This window comes from Ailuropoda melanoleuca, chromosome 5 (genome assembly GCF_002007445.2).
Source record: "Ailuropoda melanoleuca isolate Jingjing chromosome 5, ASM200744v2, whole genome shotgun sequence".
Lineage (NCBI taxonomy): Eukaryota > Metazoa > Chordata > Mammalia > Carnivora > Ursidae > Ailuropoda > Ailuropoda melanoleuca.
Window position 1 is genome coordinate 124,022,097 of NC_048222.1, and position 27,932 is coordinate 124,050,028.

General features: G+C 34.5%; 1 protein-coding gene across 8 annotated transcripts in view; it reads right to left on the minus strand.

The window, feature by feature from the left end:
- Positions 1–27,932, minus strand: part of LARP1B (La ribonucleoprotein 1B) — a 119,051-nt gene that overhangs the window by 76,867 nt on the left and 14,252 nt on the right. For 5 of the 8 annotated variants that reach the window (XR_004625843.1, XM_034661624.1, XM_034661626.1 and 2 more), the window contains exons 5-10: positions 22,955–23,095; positions 18,648–18,791; positions 18,249–18,414; positions 14,675–14,819; positions 8,155–8,329; positions 2,946–3,118 (exon numbers count right to left, since the gene is read on the minus strand). Coding sequence is in view for 7 of the 8 variants with exons in the window: in XM_034661624.1 (XP_034517515.1) it covers positions 2,946–3,118; positions 8,155–8,329; positions 14,675–14,819; positions 18,249–18,414; positions 18,648–18,791; positions 22,955–23,095 (944 nt within the window). In the remaining variant the exon portion in view is untranslated. Of the gene's footprint in view, positions 1–2,945; positions 3,119–5,766; positions 7,586–8,154; positions 8,330–14,674; positions 14,820–17,034; positions 17,289–18,248; positions 18,415–18,647; positions 18,792–22,954; positions 23,096–26,125; positions 26,345–27,932 lie in introns of those variants that run through there. The other 3 variants (XM_034661627.1, XM_011228676.3, XM_034661628.1) reach the window with 3 other exon arrangements.

A 27,932-nucleotide genomic window follows, 5' to 3' on the forward strand; every position in this document is an offset into this window, starting at 1 on the left:
ACCACTGGCAAGACTTATCCAAAAGAATAGAGAAAGGACCCAAATTAATAAAATTATGAATGAAAAGGGAGAGGTCACAACCAACACCAATGAAATTGGAAGGATTATTAGAAACTTTTATCAATAGCTTTATGCCAATAAATTAAGTAATTTGGAAGAGATGGAGGCTNGGGGGGTGAGGGGCAGGTCAGGGAGTTCTCCTTCTCTGATTCCAGACATGTTTAAACAGTGTTTGCTGTTCACCCATAAAATGGTGAATTTATAAGTAATACCCACTTGAGTCATCTCAAAAACCTTTAGAAAGAACATGCTAAAATCAGCCATTTTTGTGTTGAGAGTTAATTATTCATGAGGGTCTTATTTTACCAAGAGAACTGTGGAAGTTCTTCTTTCTCCAGATGAGTGAACAGCACAGTAAATGTAGTCAATGAATTTTAGACAATCTGGAAAGATAATTAATTGCTGCTTAAAAAAGACAACGAGGGGCGCCTGGGTGGCACAGCGGTTAAGCGTCTGCCTTCGGCTCAGGGCGTGATCCCGGCGTTATGGGATCGAGCCCCACGTCAGGCTCCTCTGCTGTGAGCCTGCTTCTTCCTCTCCCACTCCCCCTGCTTGTGTTCCCTCTCTCGCTGGCTGTCTCTATCTCTGTCGAATAAATAAATAAAATCTTTAAAAAAAAAAAAAAAGTTAAAAATTGAGCTACCCTATGACCCAGCCATCGCATNTGTTTACCCCAAAGATACAGACGTAGTGAAGAGAAGGGCCATATGCACCCCAATGTTCATAGCAGCATTGTCCACAATAGCTAAATCGTGGAAGGAACCGAGATGCCCTTCAACAGATGACTGGATTAAGAAGCTGCGGTCCATATATACAATAGAATATTACTCAGCTATCAAAAAGAACAATTTCTCAACATTTGCTGCAACATGGATGGCATTGGAGGAGATAATGCTAAGTGAAATAAGTCAAGCAGAGAAAGACAATTATCATATGGTTTCTCTTATCTATGGAACATAAGAACTAGGAAGATCGGTATGAGAAGAAAGGGATAAAAAAAGGGGGGGTAATAAGAAAGGGGAATGAAACATGAGAGACTATGGACTCTGAGAAACAAACTGAGGGCTTCAGAGGGGAGGGGGGTGGGGTAATGGGACAGGTTGGTGAATGGGTAGTAAGGAGGGCACGTATTGCATGGTGCACTGGGTGTTATACGCAACTAATGAATCATCGAACTTTACATCCAAAAAAAAAAAATAAAGAAAAAACCCCCTAAAAAAATAAATAAAAAAATTAAAAAAAGAAAATTTCAGGAACCTTAGAAAATCTTGTCTTGAGAAAGCTGCTTTAGAATTTTTTTTAAAGACTTTTATTTATTTTTAAGGGGGAGACAGAGCATGCACAGGAGCAGGGGGAGGAGCAGAGGGGGAGTTAAAGGGAGGTAGAGAGAATCTCAAGCTGACTGTGCTAAGCAAAGAGTCCCCCATGGGGCTGGATCTTGCCACCCTGAGCCAAAACCAAAACTCAGACACTTAACCACCTGAGCTGCCCAGGCACCCCTAGACAGCTGCTTTAGGCTTTTAAGATGTCCCCTGAAGCGGGGCAGGGGGAGGAAACCACCTAACATTTAAATATGCTATGTTTAACCACCACAGCTAATTAAAAAGTTATCTTTGATTAGGATTTTTCAAACTCAGCACTACTGACATGTTTTGTTTGATAATTCTTCGGTTTTTTGGCGTGGGGAGGGGTCTGTGCACTGTAGGATGTTTAGCAGCATCTCCAGCCTCCACTCACAAGATGCCATAGCACTTTCCCAGTTTCAACAACCCAAAATGTCTCCAGACATTGCCAAATATCCCAATGGAGCAAAATTTCATCACTCTCTCATTCCCCCAATGGAGAACCACTCTTAAATCCCTTCATGCCTCCCTTCTTCATGCTGTGATGGTAAGGATAAAGAGCCTTGTTCATTAGAATATTCAGTATGATAGCCTTCTTTATCCTTCCCAATTCTAGGTCCTGTTATTTTTAGTGACCTTCTCCTTATACAGCTTACTTCCAATATTTGAATCATTTGAGTACCACTGTTTCCACATTTATTTGTAGTAAACTTTATACTTTGAGTTAATTGTACATTCACATACAGTCATAAGAAATAGAAATCATACGGATTTTTTTTTACCTAGTTTCTCCCAATAGTAACATCTTGCAAAAGTATAGCAAAATATCACAAACAAGATATACATTGAAATAACCCATTAATCTTACTCAGATTTCCCCAGCTTTATTTGTACTCATTTTATTTATGGTTTAGATCAGAGAAATTTTTATCACATTTGAAATTTTGTGTATCCAACCATAAGTCAAAAATATAGCAGTTCTAACATAAACGATCTCTTCTGCTGTTTCATAACCACACATCCCACTACCTCATGTGCCCCTAAGAAATAAATTCTCTTTTCCTTTTTTACTGTACACAAAATCACCAAAAACACACATATGCCTAATTTGTACCCTTTATAAATAATTAACAAGGTCACATATATATACACACACACATATATATGTATATATATGTGTGTGTGTATATATATATGTATATACACACATATATATATAACAAGGTTGTAATATAAATTCACAATTTAGAAAAATTGTCAGCTTTAAAAAAGTTATTCAAATTTAAATTAGTTACAAGTAAAAAGACCACATTCAAAATATACTTAAATCATATTCAGAAAGAGAAGATAAATTTTTAAAATTAACACAGTATAACTTATTTTCAACTACTGAATAAACCTTAAGTTTTTACTTATAGCCAATTTTTACAAGTTTTTAAACTCTTCCAAATTTTATGTATTTACTTGACAAACAAAATACACTGGCCTTACACTCAACCCAGGAATGTACTACTACACTTCCCTTGGTTTGTAACAATTTACCTTCAATTTCACTGGGGATGGACGATGTCTCTTTTTAACTTCTATCCAAGGTTCTGAGTCCAAGTCAGGCAAACTGGTAGACAAACCTCTAGACATTGCTTGAAGATTACTTGTTTCAGTATTTTTCTTTGGGTTCAGTGGACTTCCAATTCTTGGAGAATTTGGGGCAGACTCTAAAATTTTAAGTTAGTACTTAGTTAAAATAATGGTTTTCTTACTTATAAAACACTTCTTTTTCTTTACTTGGGCTTGATTTTTTTTCCACAAAAACATGATAAATCATATCTCAATTACAATTTTTCCAATGATTTTCAAACCTGAAAAGATGAAATGTAAGATGAATCTGAGTGAAGCCAGTGAATAATAGATAAAAGAAATGTCACCAACTCTTACACAGATCACATTCATTCAAACTTCTTAAGCATATCAACTGAGCCACCAATTGTGATAATACATTTAATCTAGGGCTCAGTTCCCTGTGAAATCTTAAAATCTATGAATTATAATGAAATTATGGCATCTCAAATGCTATTAAGCCAGAGTAAATGCGTATTTTATTCAAGGCAGTATCAGTCCTTCACTATTCCGCTACAATCTATAGCAAGGCAGTCATTATTCACACTTCACATTTCCTTTGCTTAATGAGTTTTACCCAAATGCAGTGTGCCCACTTAGCTCATACTGGATACTGTAAAGAGTAGAATGTCACATCATTAAAGTGCACTGCTCTGGTAATAAAATTTAAGACATTAAAAAACTCTATTGGAATTAAAAATGCTTTTCTCCACACTATCTCTTAATCAAAATAATTACATGCTCTATAAATAAAATCCTAATTGATTCCTTTACAAATCTTTTTCCAGAAAGTCAAAAATACTTATTTTAAGTTATAATGCAATATGTAGTTCCTTTGGACAGAGAGTTTTAAATACAAATTTATACTCTAATTCTAATATTCTAATTCTAAATATTCTAATTCTAATTCTAATTCTAAATATCATTTCACTTAGTCCCCAAAGCAAATTACTTGAAAATATTGCAAAGTTGAATATTACGTGGAGAAAGCTGAAATAAATGAACAGCAACAATTCTTTTATTTGCTAGATGAAAATGCAAAGGCACAATCCAGGACTTTGGGTTTGAGAATATTCCAAGATTTTACTTCCATCTACTATATGCTAGAATCAAGTAAGTGTTATTATCCTCTCCATAAACACATTAGATCCAAGATTCAAATATCAAATTACTAGATTACTTTTTTTTAAAGTACATTGTTTCATGATGAAAAACACTCTAAAACTGCATTGTCCAGTGTATAGCCACTAGTCATATGGAGGCACTGAGCATTTAAAACATGGGCAGTCCTAAAATGTGCCAGTAAGTGTTAAGGTCCATACCAGATTTCAAAGTCTTGGTACAAAATAACTAAAAAGGTAAAATGGGTCTATAATTTTTTATACTAATGTTATAATATTTGGGTATATTAAGATATTTTAAATGTTTTTAAATTAATTTCATTTGTTTTATAGTTTTTAGGCTATTAAAATTATTAGGATTACACGTATACCAAGCATACTTCTATTTGACACTGCTGCTTACACTTTCTTAATTAATGGTACACATATCATCAATTGATCCACAGAGGTAGTACAGGTGAAATGCTAGGTTTGGGCTACAAATACTGATATTGAAGTTATAGTACTGGGAAAACACTTAACAGCAGAGAACCCTATTTCTAATACTATAAATCACCTATCCTCATGCAGTGAACAAAGCTTTAAAAATAGACTAAGAACCACCACCCTAGCAACTGTGAGAATTAACTAAATTACTATGGATAGTTCACGTATAAATTGTATCCATTGTTGCAGTTCGGTTTGTTCCAATGCTTATAATATTTCAGTGAGTCACCTATTCCTCTGAATATTCGATCAAATGACATCCAAGCATCAGTAGATCATCACCCTGACTGAAAAAAGTTAGAACAGCACCTGGCACATGGTAGGGAAATCAGTTAACTACTATTTTTAACACAGAAATCTAATCTTCAAACACCTACTTAACTTTATTATATAATCATCTCTAAATGCTCGCTAAGCTTGAATGTTTCTACTATGAAGTCAAATGTTTCACTACATCCACATGTGCTTACAAATTAAACATTAAAATACCAAAGAATTTGGGTAACACAAGAAAATTTAGAGTAGTCTGAGTTTTTAAAGGGAAATGTTCACCTTAAAATTACCTACACATATGCTCTATATGATTTGTTTTTACGACAAAAAGATTTCAAACATTTAAGGGTAACAGTAAAGCCCTAATCTTCCCAGAACCAATGAGTCTGAATATTACTTGGATCATTTGGCATTAAACTTACAGATAAAAAATTAGACACACACTTCGACACTTACAGGCTCTAATTTGTGAGAACATAGAAAAACATTTATCTTTGCTGTTTTCATTAATTGAAAATTGTTAACATGACTCTCCAGGGGTAAATCACCCTATATATTCCATGATTATCTATCTAGTTTGACTTCTTTATTTACCCTGAATCCGGGTAATGATATAGATTGCTTTAAAAGGATGATATACTTTATGTGTGGCACATTGAAGAATACTTCTGCAACTTTTCAAAGGAAATCCCACAGCTTATTCAAAAATCATAAGGGGGGGCCGCCTGGGTGGCACAGTCGATAAGCGTCTGCCTTCAGCTCAGGGCGTGATCCCGGTGTTATGGGATGGAGCCCCACATCAGGCTCCTTCGCTATGAGCCTGCTTCTTCCTCTCCCACTCCCCCTGCTTGTGTTCCCTCTCTCGCTGGCTGTCTCTATCTCTGTTAAATAATAAATAAATAAAATATTTTAAAAAAAATCATTAGGGATCCTCCTACACATTTCTCAAAAAGCCAAAAACAAAAACAAAAACCCCCAAGATGGAGGGACCTGACCCTCTCAATTTTGATGAATGAAATCCTTTTAAAGAGTTGATAGTGCAATACGATCCATTGAACTGCAAAACCTAAATTTTAAAGTTAACATCTTACCATTCCCATAATCAACATTTTCTGGTGCATTGAGGTCCTCTCTGTTCAGTGCAAAGGTGAACTCATGTTACACAATTCAACCTCCATAGAGGGAAAAATAGACATTTTAATTTCTTTAATTAAAAAAAAAAACAACAGCAAAAATGTTTAAATATTTTACCATATAAATCCCTCAGGAAGTGTACATCAATGGTTATGTTTTTGAAATTTAGAGTCTTAAGAGGGGGATATAGATAAAAGTTTCTTTACCCACAGGTACAAATAAACACAATCTACTTTTCCTATTCCTATATCCATTTCAAATTTTTGGTGACATACTACTCTCTATTGAATTTAGGACCTAATGCTTTCTCATCAGAGGGTAATTATTAAGGTCGGAAATATGGAGATTCATGGAAAAGGCTGAATTTATGTATTTATTCCTATGACGTAATGTAACTGTCCATAACTCTAAGAACATTCTTTCTATACGCCTTCATTATCCATCTAGTTACAGATGTATAATCTAAAGAACTTAAAATTTTTGACATTTAAGTATACAGTGACTTTTTTTGGCAATATGTATGTGAGATGTAAAGGAGTGTATATTTAAAAAACACAAAAATGTACAAGACGTGATTTTATTCTTGTAATTTTATTAATATTGCATAAATGGTTAAATGAACAGGCATCACCAACTTGACTGACCTATCTTAGCTATCCTGCAGAAAAAGTATTTTCTATTTTTATCTAACTCACCTAATGCCTGTTCATGAGCACGTTAAAAATGTCATCTTGGACCCAAAGTTTACAGAAATAAATTAACTTACACAATCAGACATTAAGTCTTTTTTAAGAAAACCTAAAAAATATCACTTTTCTTCAACTTTTAAAACACCTGCCCAAGTTGCTTGCTAGGGTTAGAGGCACAGAGGGCTGACAATCAAAGAAACACTAAATAAAAATATCTGTGAGACTGTCCATTGGTACTTTATTGATGGCAGGTCTCACATACTGATGTATAAAAAAATATATTTTGAAGAGTTTAGAAAAACTATTCTTGTTCATTTCTCAAATTTCTTATCCCTCAGTGTCCACATTAACACATCTTATAGCCATGTGAAATATTATGACAACATGTGAGTTGTACACTGTACACTATACTGAAGGGCAAATCAAATAGCAAAAGACCTAACAATCTGGTAAATGCCACTCAAGCCTCTCTATTTTTGTTTTATTAATCGGGACACAGGAACATAAGTCTGGAAGGAAAACACAGAATCTTGCAATATTTTCAGAATGATAACTTTCCCACCATAAATAAAAGTAGCACATGCAGCTCAGGCTAATTACACACAAATGGGTGGCTCCTATAAAAACAACAGCAGTCCTCTGGTGTCTGTCTCATTATCATCACAAACGTGTTTATCTCCATTGTAGTGGTGGCCCAACCTCCTCCACAAGGAGTTGGGAGTAGACATTCTTGCATAGAAGTCTGGTCGCTTTCATTGCTGCAGTTCGGTTTGTTCCAATGCTTATAATATTTCAGTGAGTCACCTATTCCTCTGAATATTCGATCAAATGACATCCAAGCATCAGTAGATCATCACCCTGACTGAAAAAAGTTTAAGCACACACATTTTTTCCCAAGAGGGAATGTCTTAAAAATGATCCAGGAAAAAATTCTTAATATTAGAGCAGTTTTTGGAAATTCTAATTACCATCAATTCTTTAATCTATAATTATAATAATTTGATAACAGTACCCCAACATTGCTTTTGAATATAGGTCATCCCGCCTTTACAAGACAGGACTGAAGCACACTAATAACAAAATTAAAGTCAGCCCCACTCTTCGGACTTTTAAACTACTTCATCCTACTAGACTACTCCAATCTTACAAGAGGAAACTGGCACAACATATCTAGAATCATTTAGTAATATTAAGAAGATAGGTAGAAATTCCATACATGACAAAGTACAAAAAATTTAAGAACAGAGCAGAGCTTTTCCCATGATTCTTAAATCCCTTTTTAATTTATGGCTGAACGGAATTTAGAGCATCAAAAGTCATTTCGTTATCTTTACCTTTCCTATACAATCTAAATAGACTTTTTTAAAGGATTGGTAAATTGGACCAAATAGCCCACCATTACACTGCTTGCTCTAGAAGGAAAGTTGTTACCTGTATGTGAACAAAAGGCTTGGCCTGGTACAAACTCTGGGCAATCAATCAGTTGAGAGAAGTCTGTTTGTGGCACAGTACGTGGAGGAGGGCCCGGAATTGGCCATTTTTCTGGTTCTATCTTTTTTCTCATTTTCTCATCCACAATTTCCACTTCTGTGCTATCTTTCAGTGCCTATAAATAGGTATTTCGAACTATTAAAGAACTTTCATCCAAAAAACTAATTGTACATTCTATACTTCTAGTAACCTAAAAAATTTTTAAATCTGAAATTAGCAGACATTACAGTAAATGTTTCTAAAAATATCAATGAATTAACTACTTAGAACAAACTTTTTAATCATTTGCCCCTGTGACAGGTAATAGATATGATAACCTCACATACCATGCAGCAGATAATTTGGTTTTCACAATAGAACAGGCATTTAAGGATTATTACATCAACTAGAATCAAACTACTTTTACCATAATTAAATTTTATTTTCAGTTTTTTTTCTCTCATATTTCTTTTTTTCTTACCTTAATATAATACCGCCAAATAAAATTTAGGCACTATTTTAATAACTACCACCATTAATTAAATGATAGGAAACAACACATACACATTCCTCACAATATCCTATAATGTACACAGATGAAGAAACTGAGGCTCAAAGAAATAACCTAATAAAGATCACAGACTTAGTATGAGGTAAGACTAGGACTCAAATTAATTTCTTAACTGTCTACCACTAAGTCTTAGTCAGTAGGCTGTAGTGCTTTGCAAAAATAAACATGCTGCAATTTAATGATAAAACTAGAACAACATTTCCTCAAAACAAAGGGCTTACTGATCTGAATTTTATCTGAAATTCAAGAGTACTCACCTTTTAGAAATTAAATCAGGAAAAATACAAATATAATTAAAAAACATAATTACTTGTTATTTTGCAAAGTTAAAACGCACTACTTTTTAGTCGAAGAACATCTCATATGTATTACTTTTACATTTGTATGCCCTTGGTATAGTACTCACTTTTCAAGTTATATTTTCAAAACTGGACAGTACTTTAAAATTACTAAAATTTAAAAACAAATTTTTTCAATGGGAATCAGGATACTCTGAAAAAAATAGAGAGTATGAAATATGGAATAAAGGAAATAAGGAAGAAGTCTATGATAAAGGGTTTGAATTGGTAATAGCTATTTTTTTTAACATATATTTTCCTAGTTTTGTCTCCTGTTCATTCTAGAAGCAATGACACCCTAGTAGCAAAAACCAGTATATGCAGAATCCAGATCCTGCAACAACATGGATGAATTTCAAAAACTACAAATGAAAGAGCCAGGAGACAGAAGAATTCCATTCACACAAATGTGTACAAATAAACAGACAAAATTAATCTATGCTAATATAATCAGAAAAGTGGTTTGGGATGTAGCAGAGGGTTCAGGGTGGGGGGGTTTGACTATGACTTTTGGGAAGTTCAATTAAGGACGTTCTTAGAGGAATGGGCTATTTCTTTTCAGGGGCAGGCTTATACAATTTCAAAACTCAAAACGAACCCTTAGACTTCTGCATTTTACAGCATGCTATTTATACCTGAATTTAAAAAAAAATCTTTCAAACTTTCCTACTGGTTTACAGTTTTTCAGAACCGTGTTTGGTAAAAGATTGCCAATACGCTGATATAATATGGAGCAAGCGAAACTCTCAATGGTGGTAGCTTTAATTGGTACAATAATTTGGAAAAAAAAAATGTTTAGCAGTATCTACAAGAGCTGTGTGTATCTCCTGTTACCCATGTCACAGGAAAATAAGTGCATATGACCATCAAAAAATATGTACAATAATGTTCACAACAGTACCACGGACTCAAACCGGAAAGAACCCATGTACCTATAAACAGCAGCATGGAAAAATACATTGTTATATTCATATAATGAAATACTACCCCATAATGGACTGCTACACACCAATAACATGGATAAACCTCACAGAAATGATAAGTACAAGTCAGATATAAAAGAGTACACATACCTCTGATGAGATTAAATTAAAAAACAAATGAGAGAGCTCTGAGAAGTAATTACCTTTGAGGAGAGCAGTGGTACAGACTAGGAGGGGGCACAAGGGAGCTTCCTGGGATGCTGAAAATGTTTTATATCTTAATCTGGGGGGCAATTACACAACACATACATGGAGAAAAGTCATATGTAATCCTATGATTTCTAATATAGGGTGTATAAATTATGCCTCAATTTAAAAGAAAAAAATTGAGTGGGGGAAAAAACCCAAAGTTCTTTATATACAACTATTGAATAATCTAATACATGCTGTTTTAAAAAAATAAACAGCATAACAACATACGTAGTATATAACGTACTATCTCGGGAGAAATAATACACAAAACAGAAGTAACACTGATTGTCACCAAGAAAGGTTTAACTAGTTGACAACTGGTAAAAGATGGGAAGGAAATTCTTCAGTATGTATCCTTTGAATTTTAAATCAAAGGGAATTTATTCCCTATTGAAAAAGTTCAGGAAGAAAATAAAGAGAACAGAAGTGAATTTTGTGATTTATACCTTAGAAACGTCATACAGACATTATGTTTACACAAAATTAAGGAAAAGATCTAGACAAAATAAGTGTTTTATTAAAACCAAACCATGATTATCTTGAACACCTGAACAATGAGTTACAGTGTACAGTTAATATTCTGGATACCTGAAGGTTTTTCTATTATTTTGGCCCTTCTCTTAATGGTATCTATTATTATGAACAACTACCAATATTAGAATACATGGATAATGTATTCCTAGTTCCTGGTCCTCTGCCAGGTACTGAGAGAAAAGATTTGCATTTGCAAGGCTTAAAGATAAGACAGCAGCATACACTCTGAGGAACCACAGTCAGCCAATTTGGAAAACAGTTTCAGATGAGAGTAGCAAGAATAGTTCTAGGGACTTTATAAATATATTTACTTCTCTTAAGCCTTTACACTCTATGATAGTTTAACTATTATTTGTCCTTTTTTAACAATGAGAAAACAAGCATGAAGAGGTTAAGTAACTTGAAAAGTTATACAACTGATTAGCTAAATATCAAGGATTAATTGAATTTTAAAAAAAAAAGGAAGTCACAAATAGCTCTCAGCTGTGGAGCAAGAATCAAGAATGCAGTAAACTGGATCTACCATATGATCCAGAAATTCCACTTCTGGGTATATACCCAAAGAAAATGAAAACAGGATTCTGAAGAGATATCTGCATGCCCATGTTTATTGCAGCATTATTCACAGTAGCTAAGATGTGGAAACACACTAAATGCCCATCAAAAGATGGAGAGTTAAAGAAAATGTGGCATGCATATATATCAGAATATTATTCAGCCATAAGACAGGAGGACATCCTGCCATTTGCAACAACATGGATGGACCTTATGCTAAATGAGCTAAGTTAGAGAAAAACAAGTACTATATGATATCACTTATATGTGGATTCTAAAAAAGTGAAATATTTTTTTAAAAAAAAGAGTAAAATAGCGGTTACCAGGTGATGGGGGATAAGACTGATGTTGTTTAAGGATACTAACTTACAACAAGTAGTAAATAAACCACAGAGATTTCATGCACAGTATAATGACTACAGACAACAATACTGTACTATAATTATGTGAGAAATATCACCACAATACCAATCATATTATAATACATATGTATCAAAGTAAACAAAAAGTACAGTAAGGTGAAAATGAATGGAAGGAAACAGATTCAGTAAGACTCGCTATGTAGAAAACCTCAACTGGGACAGATAGGGGTGTGAACTAAAGCGTATTTTGCTTCTTTTGATAGTTTTTCAGGAAAGACGACTTGAGCATAGTAACAAAATGCTGACAGAATTGAAACGAAGATCCAAAAAAAGGACTGAACAATAGAAGGGACTCCTTGAAGACTAACAATAATAGCAAATTCTTCTTTAGGGCTTACTGTTTATGCCAGATACTGTTGTTACACATTTCATCCTCAAGACAACCTATGAAGTATGTATTGTTACCATTTCCTCTTTACAGAAGTCTCAGGACATTGCCCAAGGTCACAAACTACGAGGATGTGTATGCTGGTTCTCAAGTTCGTGCTCTAAATCAAGGTTCTATTGCAAAGCCCAATGAAACCTTACATTCATAACAGAAAAAGGACAACTTTCCCACCAATGGTAGGTACATAATAAATGTTAAGTGAATGCAGACCTACGCTGTTCTAAATCACTGTGCTTATATGTAAATTCTTAACAGTAATGCAAAAGTTCTTTTAAATATCCCTTCCCTACTGCTGTAAGTTATAAGGAAACAGATAATCAATAACCTAAAAATTATGCCTGCGGACTTAATGGGGACACCAACAGACCAAAAAACCATACAATAATGAAATTACAACCAGATTCCTACAGAAGTACACAGAGTGGGGGAAATCAGTAATAAATTCACTGAAAATGACAATTGAGATAGATCTTTGCTATAGTACAAATGATGGCAGTAGTTAATAAACTCATCCTACTATGAATATTTTTCTGATCAAATTATAGTGTACAGAAACTATTTAGATGGCATCTATAAATAAACAAATGTAAGAATAGTAGTACTTGAAGTAATTTCTTTCATAAATCAAAGATGCATTAATTATACACCAACAAATAACAAATCACTAGTTTTTATTGTTTCTGAAATCTTGAAGCTTTCTGTAGCTAGTTTTTAAAGCCTGGAGCACACACGTTCAAAAATAATTTGCTAAAGAAGTCTGTTAAGAAAATAAAAAGTTGAGCCAATGATTGGGAAAAAAATATTTATAAAACACAAAGGATTTGTATCCAGAAGAACTCTTACAATTAAATTATAAAAAAACAAACACTCCATTAAAAATAGGCAAAACTGGGGCGCCTGGGTGGCACAGCAGTTAATTGTCTGCCTTCGGCTCAGGGCGTGAGCCCGGCGTTCTGGGATCGAGCCCCACATCAGGCTCCTCCGCTATGAGCCTGCCTCTTCCTCTCCCACTCCCCCTGCTTGTGTTCCCTCTCTTGCTGGCTGTCTCTATCTCTGTCAAATAAATAAAAAAAATCTTTAAAAAAAAAATAGGCAAAACATCTGAACAGACATTTCAACAAAAAAGGTACACTGATGGCAAATAAACACATAAAAAAGATGCTCAGCATCATTAGTTAAGGAAATACAAACTGAAACCACAGTGAGAAACTACTACATACCTAATATTCAAAAAAACTGGTACTACCAAGCGTTGATGAAGCTATACAACAAATGGAACTCTCATACAAAATGGTGGCATGCAAACCCACTTTGGACATACTTCTTACAGTTAATACACTTACAATACATGCCAGCAATCACAATCCTCAATATTTACCCAACAGAAATGAAAACATATATCCACACAAAGACCTTTCTGCTTTATTCATAATCTCCAAAAACTGGAAACAATCTAAATGTCTATCAACAAGTGAATGGATAAACTGTGGTACATCCATACCATGGAATACTAATCAACAATAAGAAAGAACAAACTACTGATAATGTACAACATGAATAAATCTAAAAATCACTATGCTGAGTGAAAAAAAAAAACAGAAATAAAAGGCTACAAACTATATACAAACATGTAACTTATGTATATGATATTCTGGAAAAGGCAAAACTAAAGGGACAAAAATCAGACCAGTGGTTCCAGGGGTTGTATATGGGAAAAGGGATTGGCTACATAGGGGCACAAGAATGGAAGTCTGACAAAACTATAGCAAAAGGACAAATCTGACTGTACGTATGTAGGGAACAGAAAACCAAAAATGTTCAAAGCATTTGTAGAACAGGACACACAAAAAATTTAATGAAAGCATTAAGAATATAAGTAGAAAGACTTTTTTAAATTAGCCTTTCTAGGGGTGCCTGGGTAGCTCAGTCAGGTAAGCATCTACCTTTGGCTCAGGTCATGATCCCAGGGTCCTGGGATCTAGCCCCACATCGGGCTCCCTGTTCAGGGGGGAGTCTGCTTCTCCCTCTCCCTCTGCTGCTCCCCCTGCTTGTGCCCTCTCTCTCTCTCAAATAAATAAATCAAATTTTTTAAAAAATAAAGTACAATAAAATATATTAGCCTTTCTATAGCATAGGACATATTCTCAAAATTTTAATAAATAGAAATACATGCTATTTTGCAGCAACCTAAGAAGACTAAAGGACCAAGCACACTCAAGAAGGTCCAAGTTTGAAGGATCGGGTTAAAAATAGGTGGGAACATCATTAGTAAACCCCATCTGAGGGGTTTCCAAGGTTAGGCATTTACTTGGGTTTTATAGAATGAAAAAAAAGAAAGCCATGAGATGTAGTCTAAGCCTTAGGCAACTACAGATCATTTTTGTGTTTTTTTTTTCTTGAGGTTTTTAATATACTTCTTAGAGATGTTTTAGGTCACAGCATAACTGAATGGAAAGTACAGACTGTTTTCTGTAACTGTTTTGTCAATGAATAATTACCTCTAAAATGAGATTAAGGTTTGTAGTGAGAGCCTGAACACGGTGGAAACCAGCAATCAGGGAAATAGGCAAGAAACCTTGTTCATCCATCTTTCTCCTAAGAAAGAAGTCCCGTTCTAAATTTTCTATACTGAAGTAATATTCGCTAAAAGAAAAAAAAAAAAAAAGGAACATAAGCAAAAAGAAATAGATGTAAATTTAATGCATTTATTCAACAGGAAATAATATCTATGGCTTATATATCAACAGCTTTAAAATTATTTTATTAACATATAGATTTAATACAACTTAGATATAGGGTAAATACAAGAAAGAGCAAAACCCGACTGAGTTTATAATTTCTTATCCATAAGTAGAAAGAACTTGAGAATACGGATTCCCTTCTAAAAATGTAACATTAACTTCTACTTAGATCAACTTTACCTAAGTATAAAGAATTAACTAGCATTTTATTTTAAGATAGTTCAATAACTGATTTTCTAAAATGAGTCAATTAAGTGAAAATTTTCATTAAAAGCTACTTTGACTTGCTTCATTTAAACACTAATGACTAAATACAGATCAACAGATTGCCTTCCAACTTTTTCCCCATCACTGAGAAGAACATTATTTTTGAGAAGTATCCTTTGTCAAGTTTAGAGAGATTACAGTTTTGTTTTGTTTTCTAAATTGGCAGCATACTGATATTGTTTAATATTTCTGAATCCTAGCAATCAGCACAATGCTGAGTAAAAATTTAGTGAATACATGAGCACAGGTGTACACACACACATAATTATATATTTGCAAGATCTCCCTCTTTCTTTGATGGAGAGAACTATAAAAATTAAGAGTGAACAGAATATATACCTAGTCAAGGAATATCTATGATACTATGAGGTACATGGGGGTAAAAATACAGAAAAAGCTTAAATATCTTGATCTTCTCTAAGAAAGTAGAGAGAGAATGTAAACGGATAAACTGTATAATCAATAACTATAAATTCCAAGATACAAAGATAATATGGATATATTAATAATGGCATTTGAGAAACACATTTAAAATTACAGCCTCCATATAGAAAAATAAGAATTCTAGAGAGACCAAGAGGACAAATGAGGGTAAATGTACAAAAGAATACAAGAGAAATACATGACATCAATGATAATATGGCCTACAGGTTAATAATCTTATAATGTTTCCAAATCGGAGACAGTTTTCAAAGATTGATGGCAAAGTATGAGAAAGCACACCAAATCATATACTTTGGTGTAACACTGGGTGACTAAAGATACTCCTGAAATATTTAGGTCAAATTCTAACTTTGAAAAAATAATCACCCATAAATGAGAAATGGCTTTGAGCTACTTTCACTGGAAGAAAAAAATCTTATTTTAGAAATATAAATACACAAGTTGTTTCTTTATACTCAGATATTTATCCAACTATCAAAGTGCAAAGCTCCCTTAGAGATCAGTGAAATACTACTGACACCTCAGTTGACACCAGTAAATCATTTACTCATCTTAAACACTGAAGAAAAAAAATCTTAGGTCTTGACGAAAAAAAACACTCTGATTTCGTTATACCTCAAAAAGCCCTTTTCACAGTGCCTGGCATGTGGTGGGCACATAATACATGTGTTCTAATTTTTGTTACACGTCAAAAGTCCTTTTCACAGTGCCTGACATGGTCGGCACAAAATACATATGCTTAAATTCTAAATTTTCACAAATTAAGACATTTGACTCAGTCCCAAGTAAAAACTGTTCTTAGACAAAAACTTCTCTGAAGTAATAAGATGCCTTTTTATTCTAGTACTTTGTGAAAACCTTAGTATTTGAATAAATTCATAAATCACCCTATTACCTACAGTATATATATATTTTTAAACTTCTAATGGACTACAAACTACTCATCTCTAAATCTGACAGATTGAGAAGCTAGAAATAATCAAGATCTTAAATTTTTAATATTCTGACATCAAAATGACGAATTATTGATATATTTTTCAGTTAAAATAATTTTAAAAATGCAATCATCCGTAATATAGTTAAACTTCTTACTTCAAAATACATTTAGCACAATTTTCCACAAATGCAGGGAAGTTTTTCAGTAACTTCTCGAAGAGAAAAATGTAAACCCTGAGCCTATCTATGAGAAACTTCAAAAAAAAAAAACCAAAGTCAAACGCATGACTCCTCAAAGCATGACTCCACTAATCAAAGAACAATTAACAGTAAAGAGCCATTCTAAACCTGGTGCTCTACCATCTGCCAAAAATCCTACTGCTAAAACAGTATCAACAAAAAAAGGAGTCATGCCCAGTGCTGTGTCTGACATTTTGTTCAGTGTCCTAGGGGACATTATCATGTCCTACCTTAGAAGCTCTGGATTCTACACTGCATGATCAGAAATTCTGTCAACACTGATGTAGCTCTGCTCCTCCCTCACTTGTATGAGCACACTGGAGGCCGATTATCCTGACATGGAGTTGCATATCCGCTGTCAGGTCTCAGAAGGGACCTGGCAGCAAGAGTTACAAAAAAGACAGGAATAGTGGTTTGAAGTTGATAGCCACATGCCAGGCACTTTCTGCCCATAAAAAGGCCCTTTTCTTCAGTGTTTGCATCAACTGTAACAGAAGAAGCAAGAACAAAATAAACAAGTTGCTTCATATTGTATGCAAGCCAATCAAATCCACCACGAAGGCATCCCAGGAAGATGCCTGGATGATGCTGATGAAAAAATTATTTTCTAGTAACAGTAAATTTTCTTTCTTAAATAAAGGAAGATATTTTTAAGATGCTTATACCCTTTCAAAAATAGCCTTTTTCCTGCACTTTGTATAAGTGAATAAAAAAAAATAATCAAATTTCAACAAACTGGTTATGCAAATCACTTAGGGACATCTTTCTCGCCACCATTTAAACACGTTATATAAATAGGCAAAACATCCTATATGATACTAATATGTACAGGGTTATTTTTTTCTTACAATAAAATATTCTAACTTCAGTGTTCAGAAGGCAACTATTACAAGAACTAGAGTAAAAAGTCTGAACTAAAAAAGATGAGGTAGTTCCCCTTCAATATGTGTCATAAAGAAAGAGAACTTAAAAGTTAAAAAATAAATTTAGAATTCTGAAATCATTTGTTAAGTAAAAAAAAAAAAAAGTCACCGTGCTTTGCCATTTATGTTCATTTGCAAATTTCAATATAAAAATGCATTTGCAAATAATAAGCCAGGCATTGTTCAACTTCATATATACATAGCAGTTTTATATTCTTATATTTGATCACTCATATTACACCCTGACAATATTCTTTAAACTAATACTCCTTAAACAGAGAAATACCTGAACAGTAGACAAAGCAGGAGTCATTTATATAACACAACATGAACCAAATAAAAGTTTTTAAAAAAATACTTAATGTTTTACTAACATTTTCTAGGGAAAAAAAAACACACACACAAAACACTATTAAAATCTTCCAATTTTACTAATAAACAGTTTAGAAAATGTGTCATAATGTATTCACTATAAATGATATTAAAGTTTGATGTTACTATCCAGTCTATGTCTGACTTACATTTGGCGTTTAATATACTCTTTAAGCAATGCTTCTTCCACAGGATACACTTGCACACCTGTTCCATCATCATAGTAATACATCATACTGGTATTAAGTTCTGTTTGAAATGGCTGATCAGTCCTTTCACCGTGTTCTCGATAACCATATGAATAATCAAAGTTCACTTGATGTGAGTAAAGAAAAATAAAGGTGGTTACAAATTTTTTTTAAAAAAGAGAAACAGTCACCATAAAGAAAAATCCAAAGTGAAGTATTTCAAGGAATAACAAATATAAAACCATCTTTATTATCAGACCAAAAGGAATGAGTTAAAACATTATATAGTAGGGAAAAGAGGGCTTGCACACTTTTTTTCAAAATCCAACTAATTTAACAAAATAAAAATACATGTCCTACATCGAGGATTTCCTCTGCCTCGTCCTCTTCCCCGTCCTCGGCCTCTTCCTCGACCTCTAAAGGAACCTCGGACATTACCACCCTCACTTCTCACGCTGGAAACTTCATCTTGATCGTCTCTCTTTTCTCTATCACGCCTCCAACCTTTTAAAAACAAAAATATTTTTATAATTCCAATTTGCAATAGTGAAAATGTGATTATTTTTAAGAAAACATGGTAACTACCCCTCTCCACCTTGTAACTAGTTGCTAGCAACCAGGCATTCTTCAGATAGACAGAAATTTAAAAGATCTCATAGGAATTTATCAAAATGTCCCCAGCATAAAAGACAGCCCATAAAAATACTGACATATACAGAAGACATTCTTAATAAGCAAAATAACACACTAAAAAGATAGAGGTCCTTTGTCAAGATGGTACTGTTGAAGATTCAGTAAGTTCCAAGATGAGTGAGTTTGCATTATATAAAACTTAAAAAAAAACTTTTCACAAAATGTTTAAGGAAAGGTTGTCTCAATTTAAGTAAAAGACATTCCTTTTAAAGAAAAAAGGAAATGAGGGGCGCCTGGATGGCTCAGTCGTTAAGCGGCTGCCTTTGGCTCAGGGTGTGCTCTGGGATCGAGCCCCACATCAGGCTCCTGCACTGGGAGCCTACTTCTTCCTCTCCCACTCCCCCTGCTTGTGTTCCCTCTCTCGCTGCCTGTCTCTGTCAAATAAATAAATTAAAAAAAAAAAAAAGAAAGAAAGAGAAAAGGAAATGAAAACACAATGCAAACTAGAAGAGGGGCACCTGAGTGGCTTAGTGGATTAAGCGTGTGCCTTTGACTCAGGTCATGATCTCAGGGTCCTGGGATAGAGCACCACCACCCCCAAGCCCCATCGCTGGGCTCCCTGCCCAGCCAAGAGTTGGCCTGTCCCCCTCCTCCCGCTCATGATTTCTCTATTTCTCTCTCAAATAAATAAATAAATAAAATCTTAAAAAAAAAAAAACCTAGAAGATATCTGCAGTACAATATAGGAATTATATCCAGAATACATATAGAATGCATTAGTGCACATGTACTGTACACACACACACACAGTAACTCAATGGGAAAAAATTGCTAAAAGGCAAACAGGAAAAGCAAATGGACCATAAATATAGAAAGTAGCATTCAGCCTCACTGGTCATGAGAAATGCAAATTAAGACAGAGTATTTGATCTACCCCAGGCTGACAAAATTTTAAGATCCTGTGATTCCAAACACCGACCAAGACAGAAAAAGGTAGAACAAAGCCAGGCACATCAACTTTGAAAAACAATTTGGAATAATCAAATAAATTCAAAGGTACATATATATATCCTAGAGACCGTGGTTTTTCAACCTTGGCACTACTGACATTTCGAGCCAGATAGCTCTCTAGTACAGGGGCTGGAGGATGTTTAGCATCATCCATGACCTCTACCCACTAGATGCCAGTAGCAGGCCCTCACCCCCTCCACCCCCCAGTTGTGGAAAAATAGTATTATCTCCAGACAAAGCCAAATGCCCCCTTCGGGGTAGGGGAAATCCACTTCCATTGAGAATCACTGCCCTAGATGCTGCAATTCCTCCTTAATGCGTATCTTAACATAGTCTTTTTCTTTTTTTTTTTTAATAATTTTTTATTATGTTATGTTAGTCACCATACAGTACATCCTTAGTTTTTGATGTAGTGTTCCATGATTCATTATTTGCGTATAACACCCAGTGCTCCATGCGATATGTGCCCTCCTTAATACCCATCACCAGCCTATCCCAATCCCCCACTCCCCTCCCTTTGAAGCCCTCAGTTGTCTTTTTCAAACATGTCTGCCTCATCCCCCAGGAAGCCTTACTGTATGTTACACCCTGGAACACACAAAACTTTTTTTTTATAATTTAAACACTACTGTCGGGGGCACCTGGGTGGTTCAGTCAGTTGGGTGTCTGCCTTCAGCTCGGGTCATGATCTCTGGGTCCTGGGATGAAGCCCCGCACTGGGCTTCCTGCTCAGCAGGGAGTCTGCCTCTCTCTCTCTCTCTCTCCCCCTTTGCCCCTGCCCACTGCTCATTCTCTCAAATAAATAAATAAAACCTTAAAAAAAAACTCACAATTGTCATGAAAAATATATTTTGAGTGAAGCACTCTAGAATCTATCAATTTTTTGAAAAACCTGATCATGACCCAGTACACCAATTTCGTCATGCACTCATGGGCTGCAGTCTGAAGAAATTACCCCAAAGAACCTCTTGGACATCTTTACTGGCAAACATACATAAAAATGTACATGGCAGCACTTTAATTTCAAAAAACTGAAATAATCCAAAGGTCTACCAACAACAGATTTTATCAAATAGTGAAATACCCTTTGGCAAGGAAAAGGACTCACAGCAACACACCAACATGCATGAATCTAAGAAAATTAGACTAAAGTGAAAAAAATCAGTGCCAAAGAATATGTTAATGCAGCCATACTGAAGGTCGGTTTCATGTAAAAACTACTCAAAAAACAAACATTCAGGCCTTTGTTTCTGAGAAGAGAAGCAACGGATGAAATTGCAGGGGCACACAGGGAAATTCAAAGGTAATGGTAATCACATTTCTAAACCTGGTGCTCAGTTCCCAGTGTTGATTATATTGTTGTTCTTTAAAACCCTCACGTTTTCTTATATGCCCAATATTTATTAAGAAAAAAATGTTAATTCTGAATATATATTACTTCTTTAACATTAAAGTGATATATTTGAGAAACAACGATACAAAGGCAAAATGTCTGTTTCTCAGTAGACAAGTTTCATAATTTTAAAGTCATATTTTGTGGATAGCTGAGTAAATATAACTAGATCTCAGATGATATTAGGGAATTACTGTTGATTTTCCTAGATGTTCCTTTTTTTTTAGGACATCAGTGCTGAAGTGTCACGATTGTCTGCAAGTTACTTTCAAATAATTCAATAGATAGGTGAGTTAAATATAGCAAAATTACTAAATCTAGGTGGTGGTTAGGTATTCACTGTACAATTCTTTCAACTTTTGGTGTGCTTAAAGTTTTTCATAATATAAGTGGAAACTTTTAAGTGGTAGGTAGTATTAGTTTTTAAAATTTTCTTAAGCCTTCTCAAACCATTCACAGGACAACATGCATGCTTTGGAAATTATCAGACTAGAAAAAAAAATTATCAGACTTAAGATTTCAGCAGAGACCTATAAAACCAAATGCTCATCTAACTGTTGCCGCATATCCTCCTACTGTCCTCCTGTTTTCTGAAATGTGAGAAATCCTGTTGAAATACTATATCGGGGAAATGATCTTTAAGTTGTAACATTAAATGTGAATGTATTTTATACATGTATAATTTACAGCTCAGTAAAGTTGATTTTTTTAAAAAAGAGCCAGAAACTACCTCTAAGAGGCTCCCACTAGCCAAATCAGGGAGAATCTGAACATTAAACTAAAAAATCATGGTAATGGATTATAATCTACTGAAAAAATAAGCCTTAAGTCCACACTGATAATAAGGGAATTTGTTCCTTATAGTACAGTGCCAACGAATAAATACAGAAGTAATGATACAGCAAGAAAAATCAGCATTTGCAAAGATGATGGTAATTTAATTGAATCAGGCAAGAATCATCAAGGGAAACTAAAGCTCGTATGAAAAGTCTGATGAAAAACTGGGTATTTCCAAAATTTCAAAGTCTCTCTCACAAATTACTTATCAATTATAAAGAAAAAACTATCTCTAAAATAAAGAAACCTGGAGCATACTGCCTTAACCAAGTGCTCAAAGTTAATTAATATCAGCAATAAGATAAACCAAGATCATGTGCGTTTCCATGCATTGAGAAGAAAACGATTTAACTTCTGCAGTATTCCTGCCAAAAACTGATAACCCAAATCTAATCATAAGGAAACACCAGAAAATCCAAAGTGAGATATCTACCATCTAACTGTTCCAAAGTCTTCAGAAAAACAAAAACAAAACAATGTCATCAAAGACAAAAGCAGAACTGTTCCAGATTAATGGAGACTAAACAGAACAGACAACTAAAAGCAATGTGTGATCTCAGGTTAGATCCTGGAAAGGAGGGAGAAAAAAAAACTGAAAAGGACATTATGGGGAAAATCTGCCTATGGACAGCATTACTGTTCTCATGATATATACTCTGAAAGTATTTAGTGCTAAAAGGGGCACAATGTCTGCAACTTATTCTCAAATAGTTTATACTATACATAGTCATTAAAATTATGAACATTAACACTAAGTTCTTTAGTGTCATTCTTCTCTTAGAATGTAACTTACTTCGTGTATCATTTCTCCTATTATTATGTGATGATTTATTTGCTTCAGGTTGACATCTTGAGCTGTTCCGGGATCCTGGTCTTTCTTGACTGTCTGGTCTTACATCATCTAAGTGGAGTGGTACCCACTTGTGCTTATTAGCTTGAAGAAAACCAAATAAAATCATTTAATGACACTGTACAATTTTCATTAAAGCTTTGCAACTCTGAAAGGATGCTAAGTTTTAATCAAATGGGAGACTTAGTTTGTCCTTAAAGGTTCTTGTAGAGAACCAAAACAATTTTCTTTTTACAGAGCTCCTTATAAACTTACCTGTGCAACTATTTCTAAAATTCATGTGAAAAGCCAGTTGATGGAATATCATTGGTATTCTTTTACTTTCAAGCAAAATGCTCACTCTTAATTCTGATGAATAAGCAGTACATGTAAAAACACTACTCCTAATACCTGACTCTTCCACTTTCAAATGGGGTATATCTGATAAGACATTATAATGCACACACTGAAAAATATTGGCTGATGATTCAAAACACTTTTAGTTTCAAGTCACTGTCCAAAATATTGATTTATCTAGCATTACTAATAATGAAAGAGGTTTCTCAAAATTAGAGTACAAGATTTGTCTAACTGCATTTGAGAAATCTTTTTATAGCTACTACACACCTTCCTAACTTAAAAGATACAAGCAATTTAACTTCTCTGGTTGACTAAATGATAGAGTAATTGTTATACTATAATGAAATTCTGAAGATTACTTAATTTTTGGAATCCACAGTTAAGGTTTCAAAATATTTAGTCTTCTACTCAATATATATTTTTGACTAAAACAGCAGGACTCAGGCACAAAGGAAAAAAAACCACCAAGGTAATTATGGGAAAGGGAATTATCAGTATGCAACTACAATGCTGATTTCCTATAAATCCTGCAAACTACTCACAGACGAGGAAAAGAATATGAAAGAATCTTAAAAAACTCTTTAAATTCTGTACTATAAATTCTATCAGTGAGATTCTCTGGTATTAAACAAGTTCTTCTTTAAAGGACAAAAAAAAAAGGGTGCTCTGAGGAGAGTCAACTCATAATTCCTGTATGAATTTATCTATAAAAACCTGGATTTTAGTGTTGGCTGATCAGTTTTAATTGAAGCAATTAACACAGAAGACAAATTTTAAAGCAGGTGACAGACCTATCATCTCTATTACTTCTAGACAGTCAAAAAAGACTTATGTATCTAAGTAGCATGAAAAAGCTAAGTGATAAAAATGTTTAAGAAATGGGGAAATTTTTTCCTAACAACCACATGGTTTTCCTGTTGCCAACCACTTTTGAGCAATTAGCCTTGGCTCATTGTATCAAGTGAGCCTAATATGCATACTGCAGCTAAAGATTAGATATTCATTTAAAAAAAAATTCAAATAAGTGCTCAATATACAGTAGATTGTTAGTTCTATTATTAAAGAAGTTGGCTGGAAACTACACCTCATTATAAAATGTCCCCTCCCATGCCACTTCACTTCCATGAATAAAAATGCTTTAATGGCTTCCCATAGCACTCAAAATAAAATTCTAATTCCACACCACTAAAGCCCTGTACAACGCAGACCTTGCTTACCTTTCCCACAGCATCTCCTGTCACTTTTCCCAATGTTCACCTTTTCGTAGCTACTGACCTTCCAACAGTTTAAAGAACTTTTCTGCCTAAAGGTCCCTGAAGACACTTGAATCTAGGCTCAGAACACTGAATGAGTATATGCTTTTACAAAGCAGTTAAATCATAATCTGTCCCTAGACACATGAAAAGTTATGTTAAAAATATGGAAAAGGATACAAAGACTATTTTTTCCTCAAAGGGTAATTTAATGGGGAAATGCTATGACAAAAAAAAGTTGACCAAAATTGTTCTCACTTCTCTCTTAGAAAAATATTTTCTCAGAACTCCCTGACAGGGGCACCTGGGTGGCTCAGTCATTAAGCATCTGCCTTTGGCTCAGGTCATGATCCCAGGGTCCTGAAATCGAGCCCCGCATCAGGCTCCCTGCTCAGTGAGCCTGCTTCTCCCTCTCCCTCTGCCTAATGCTCCCCCTGCTATGCTGTCAAATAAATAAATAAAATCTTTAAAACCGCCCCCCCAAAAAACCTCCCTAAAAAACAGGGAGAAGTTCCAATAGATTTAAAAAATAATTATCACACAACTTTTCAAGAATATATCTTAAAAAAATGTGATATATATTATATATATATATATATATACACACACACACACACACACACACACACCTATCTCTGTAAGTGCAACTTCATTATATGCTTACATAGAGTACAAGTCAAGGACAAAAAAGGAAAGCCTAATGGTTCAAGAATGTTACAAAAGCCAATCAGTTACCACTGCAGATGGTATCCTGAAGAAATCCAAAATACCCACTGGTGACTACTAGGAATCAGCTGATTAAATGTAATTCATTACTACAACTTTCTTCAAAAAATTAAAATCAAAATGAAGATATAGTTAAATTAACCTCCCTTTCATTTATTACTTGGCTGAGCCTCATCCTCAGTGACATTTTCACCAGGACCATCTAACCAAGACATGGAAACAACCTAAGTGTCCACTGACAGGAATGGATAAAGAAAATATGATGTATAAATATACAATGGAATAATATTCAGTCATGAGAAAGAAGGAAATCCTCCCATTTGCAATAAGATGGTTGGAACTTGCAGGTATTATGCTAACTGAAATAAGTCAAAAAGATAAATACAGTATGATCTGAATTACATGTGGAATCTAAAAAGGCTGAATTCACAGTAACCAAGAACAGATGGTGGTTGCCAGGAGTGGGGGAAATGAGTGAAGGTGGTCAAAAGATACAAGCTTCCAGTTATAAGACAAGTTCTGGAGATGTAATAAACAGCATTGTGACTTTAGTTGTCAACACTGTACTATTTTTGAAAGTTGCTGAAACTAGATCTTAAAAGTTCTCATCTTTAAAAAAAATTATGACAGGGAGGTAATAGATATTAACTAAAATTGTGGAAATCACTTCACTATACACACACACACACACACATACCAAACCATTGTGTTGTGTACCTTAAACTACACAATGTTATGTATCCATTATATCTCAATAAAACTGCTAGAAAAAAAATGAAATTATAGATGAACTGACCTCTCCTTCGTTGATTACTCGACTGAGTCTCATCCTCACTGGCATTTTCACTAGGACCATCCAATTTTGTTTCCCGGCTTTCTTTGCTCTCACTGTTAATTCTCTTTTCAATCTTCTCTTCTCGTTCTTTTCTGTTTTGTGGTTTCTTATTTCCTTGGCTGATGACACTCTGACACTGCAAAAAGTTTTTCTGAACGAAATAATTTCCATGAACATTTTCACTAATATACCCAAAAATTTGTGGTTAGTCAACCTTTTCTAAATATTGTAAAACAAATGACAACTTTTAGCAAAAATAAAAAAAACTACTTTTCAAAAGATACTGTTAAAAGTCAAGCCACAGATTGGGAGAAGATATTTGCTCAGTATTTGATAAAGCACTTGGATCCAAAATCTATAATGATCTCTCAAAATGCAGTAATAAGAAAACAACTCAATTTTTTTAAAAAATGGGCTACAACTGAACAGACACTTCAACAAAAAAGATATACCAATAGCAAATGTAAACGGAAAGGTGCTGGCATCATTAGTCACGAGAAATGCCCATTAAAACTACAATGTGATACCACCACACACCCGATACAAGTAGATTAAAAGACTGACTATATCGAATATTAGTGAAGATGTGACACAACTAGAATTTTCATACACTGTTGGTGGGAATGAAGTTTAGTAGTTTCTGAAAAAGCTAAACAAGTAGCTACCACACAATCCAGCCATTCTATTCCTAGGTATTTACCCAAGAAAAATGACATTCCATGCAAAATTTTGTACACAAGTGTTTATATAGCAGCTTTGTTTTTAACAGCCAAAAAGTGGAATCAATACAAATGTCCATCCATAGATGACCAAACATTTCATTCATAAAATGAAATACTACTCAGCAATAAGAAGTAATGAACTAATACACACAAATGACAAATAAATCTCAAAATAATTAAGCTAAGGGAAAGCCAGGGGAAAAAAGTCATACTGTAGGACTCCACTTACATAAAATTGTAAGAAATGCAAATTAACTATAAGTGACACAAAGCATATCAGTGGTTGCCTGGGTTGATGGGGAGAATATGACAGGGAGATTATAAAGGAGTGTGAAGAAGCTTCTGAGGTAATGGTCCATTATCTTGATTTTGGTGGTGGTTTCACAGGTGTATATATAGGTCAAAACCTAGCAAACTATATACTTCAGATGTAGTTTACGATGTTATTTACACACTAATTAAGCTGTTTAAATTAATATATATCCACAACTACAAACCAATAGTGCACAAATTACAAATAGCAAAGTGTAGTATCAAATAAAACATGTAACCAGATAACCATATATGCTACCACTCCTCTAAAAAGCCCCTTGATGTCTGGGGCGCATGGGTGCCTCAGTCGGTTCAGTGTCTGCCTTTAGTTCAGGTCATGATCCCAGAGTCCTGGGATCGAGCCCCACGTCGGGCTCCCTGCTCAGTGTGGAGTCTGCTTCTCCTTCCCCCTCTGCCCCTTCCTCTGCTCCTTATCTCTCTCTCTCTCACTCATTCTCTCTCTTAAATAAATAAAATCTTTAAAAAAATAAATAAAAAGCCCCTTGAAAGAATATCTCAGAAACATCTTTCAGTTTCTTTCATAGTTTAAATTAAAAATTGGGGCACCTGGGTGGCTCAGTCGGTTAAGCGTCTGCCTTCGGCTCAGGTCATGATCTCGGGATCCTGGGATCGAGCCCCAGTTGGGCTCCCTGCTCAGTGGGGAGTCTGCTTCTCTCTGCCTTTCCCCTTCCACCCTGCTTGTGCCTCCCACCTCTCTCAAATAAAATCTTTTT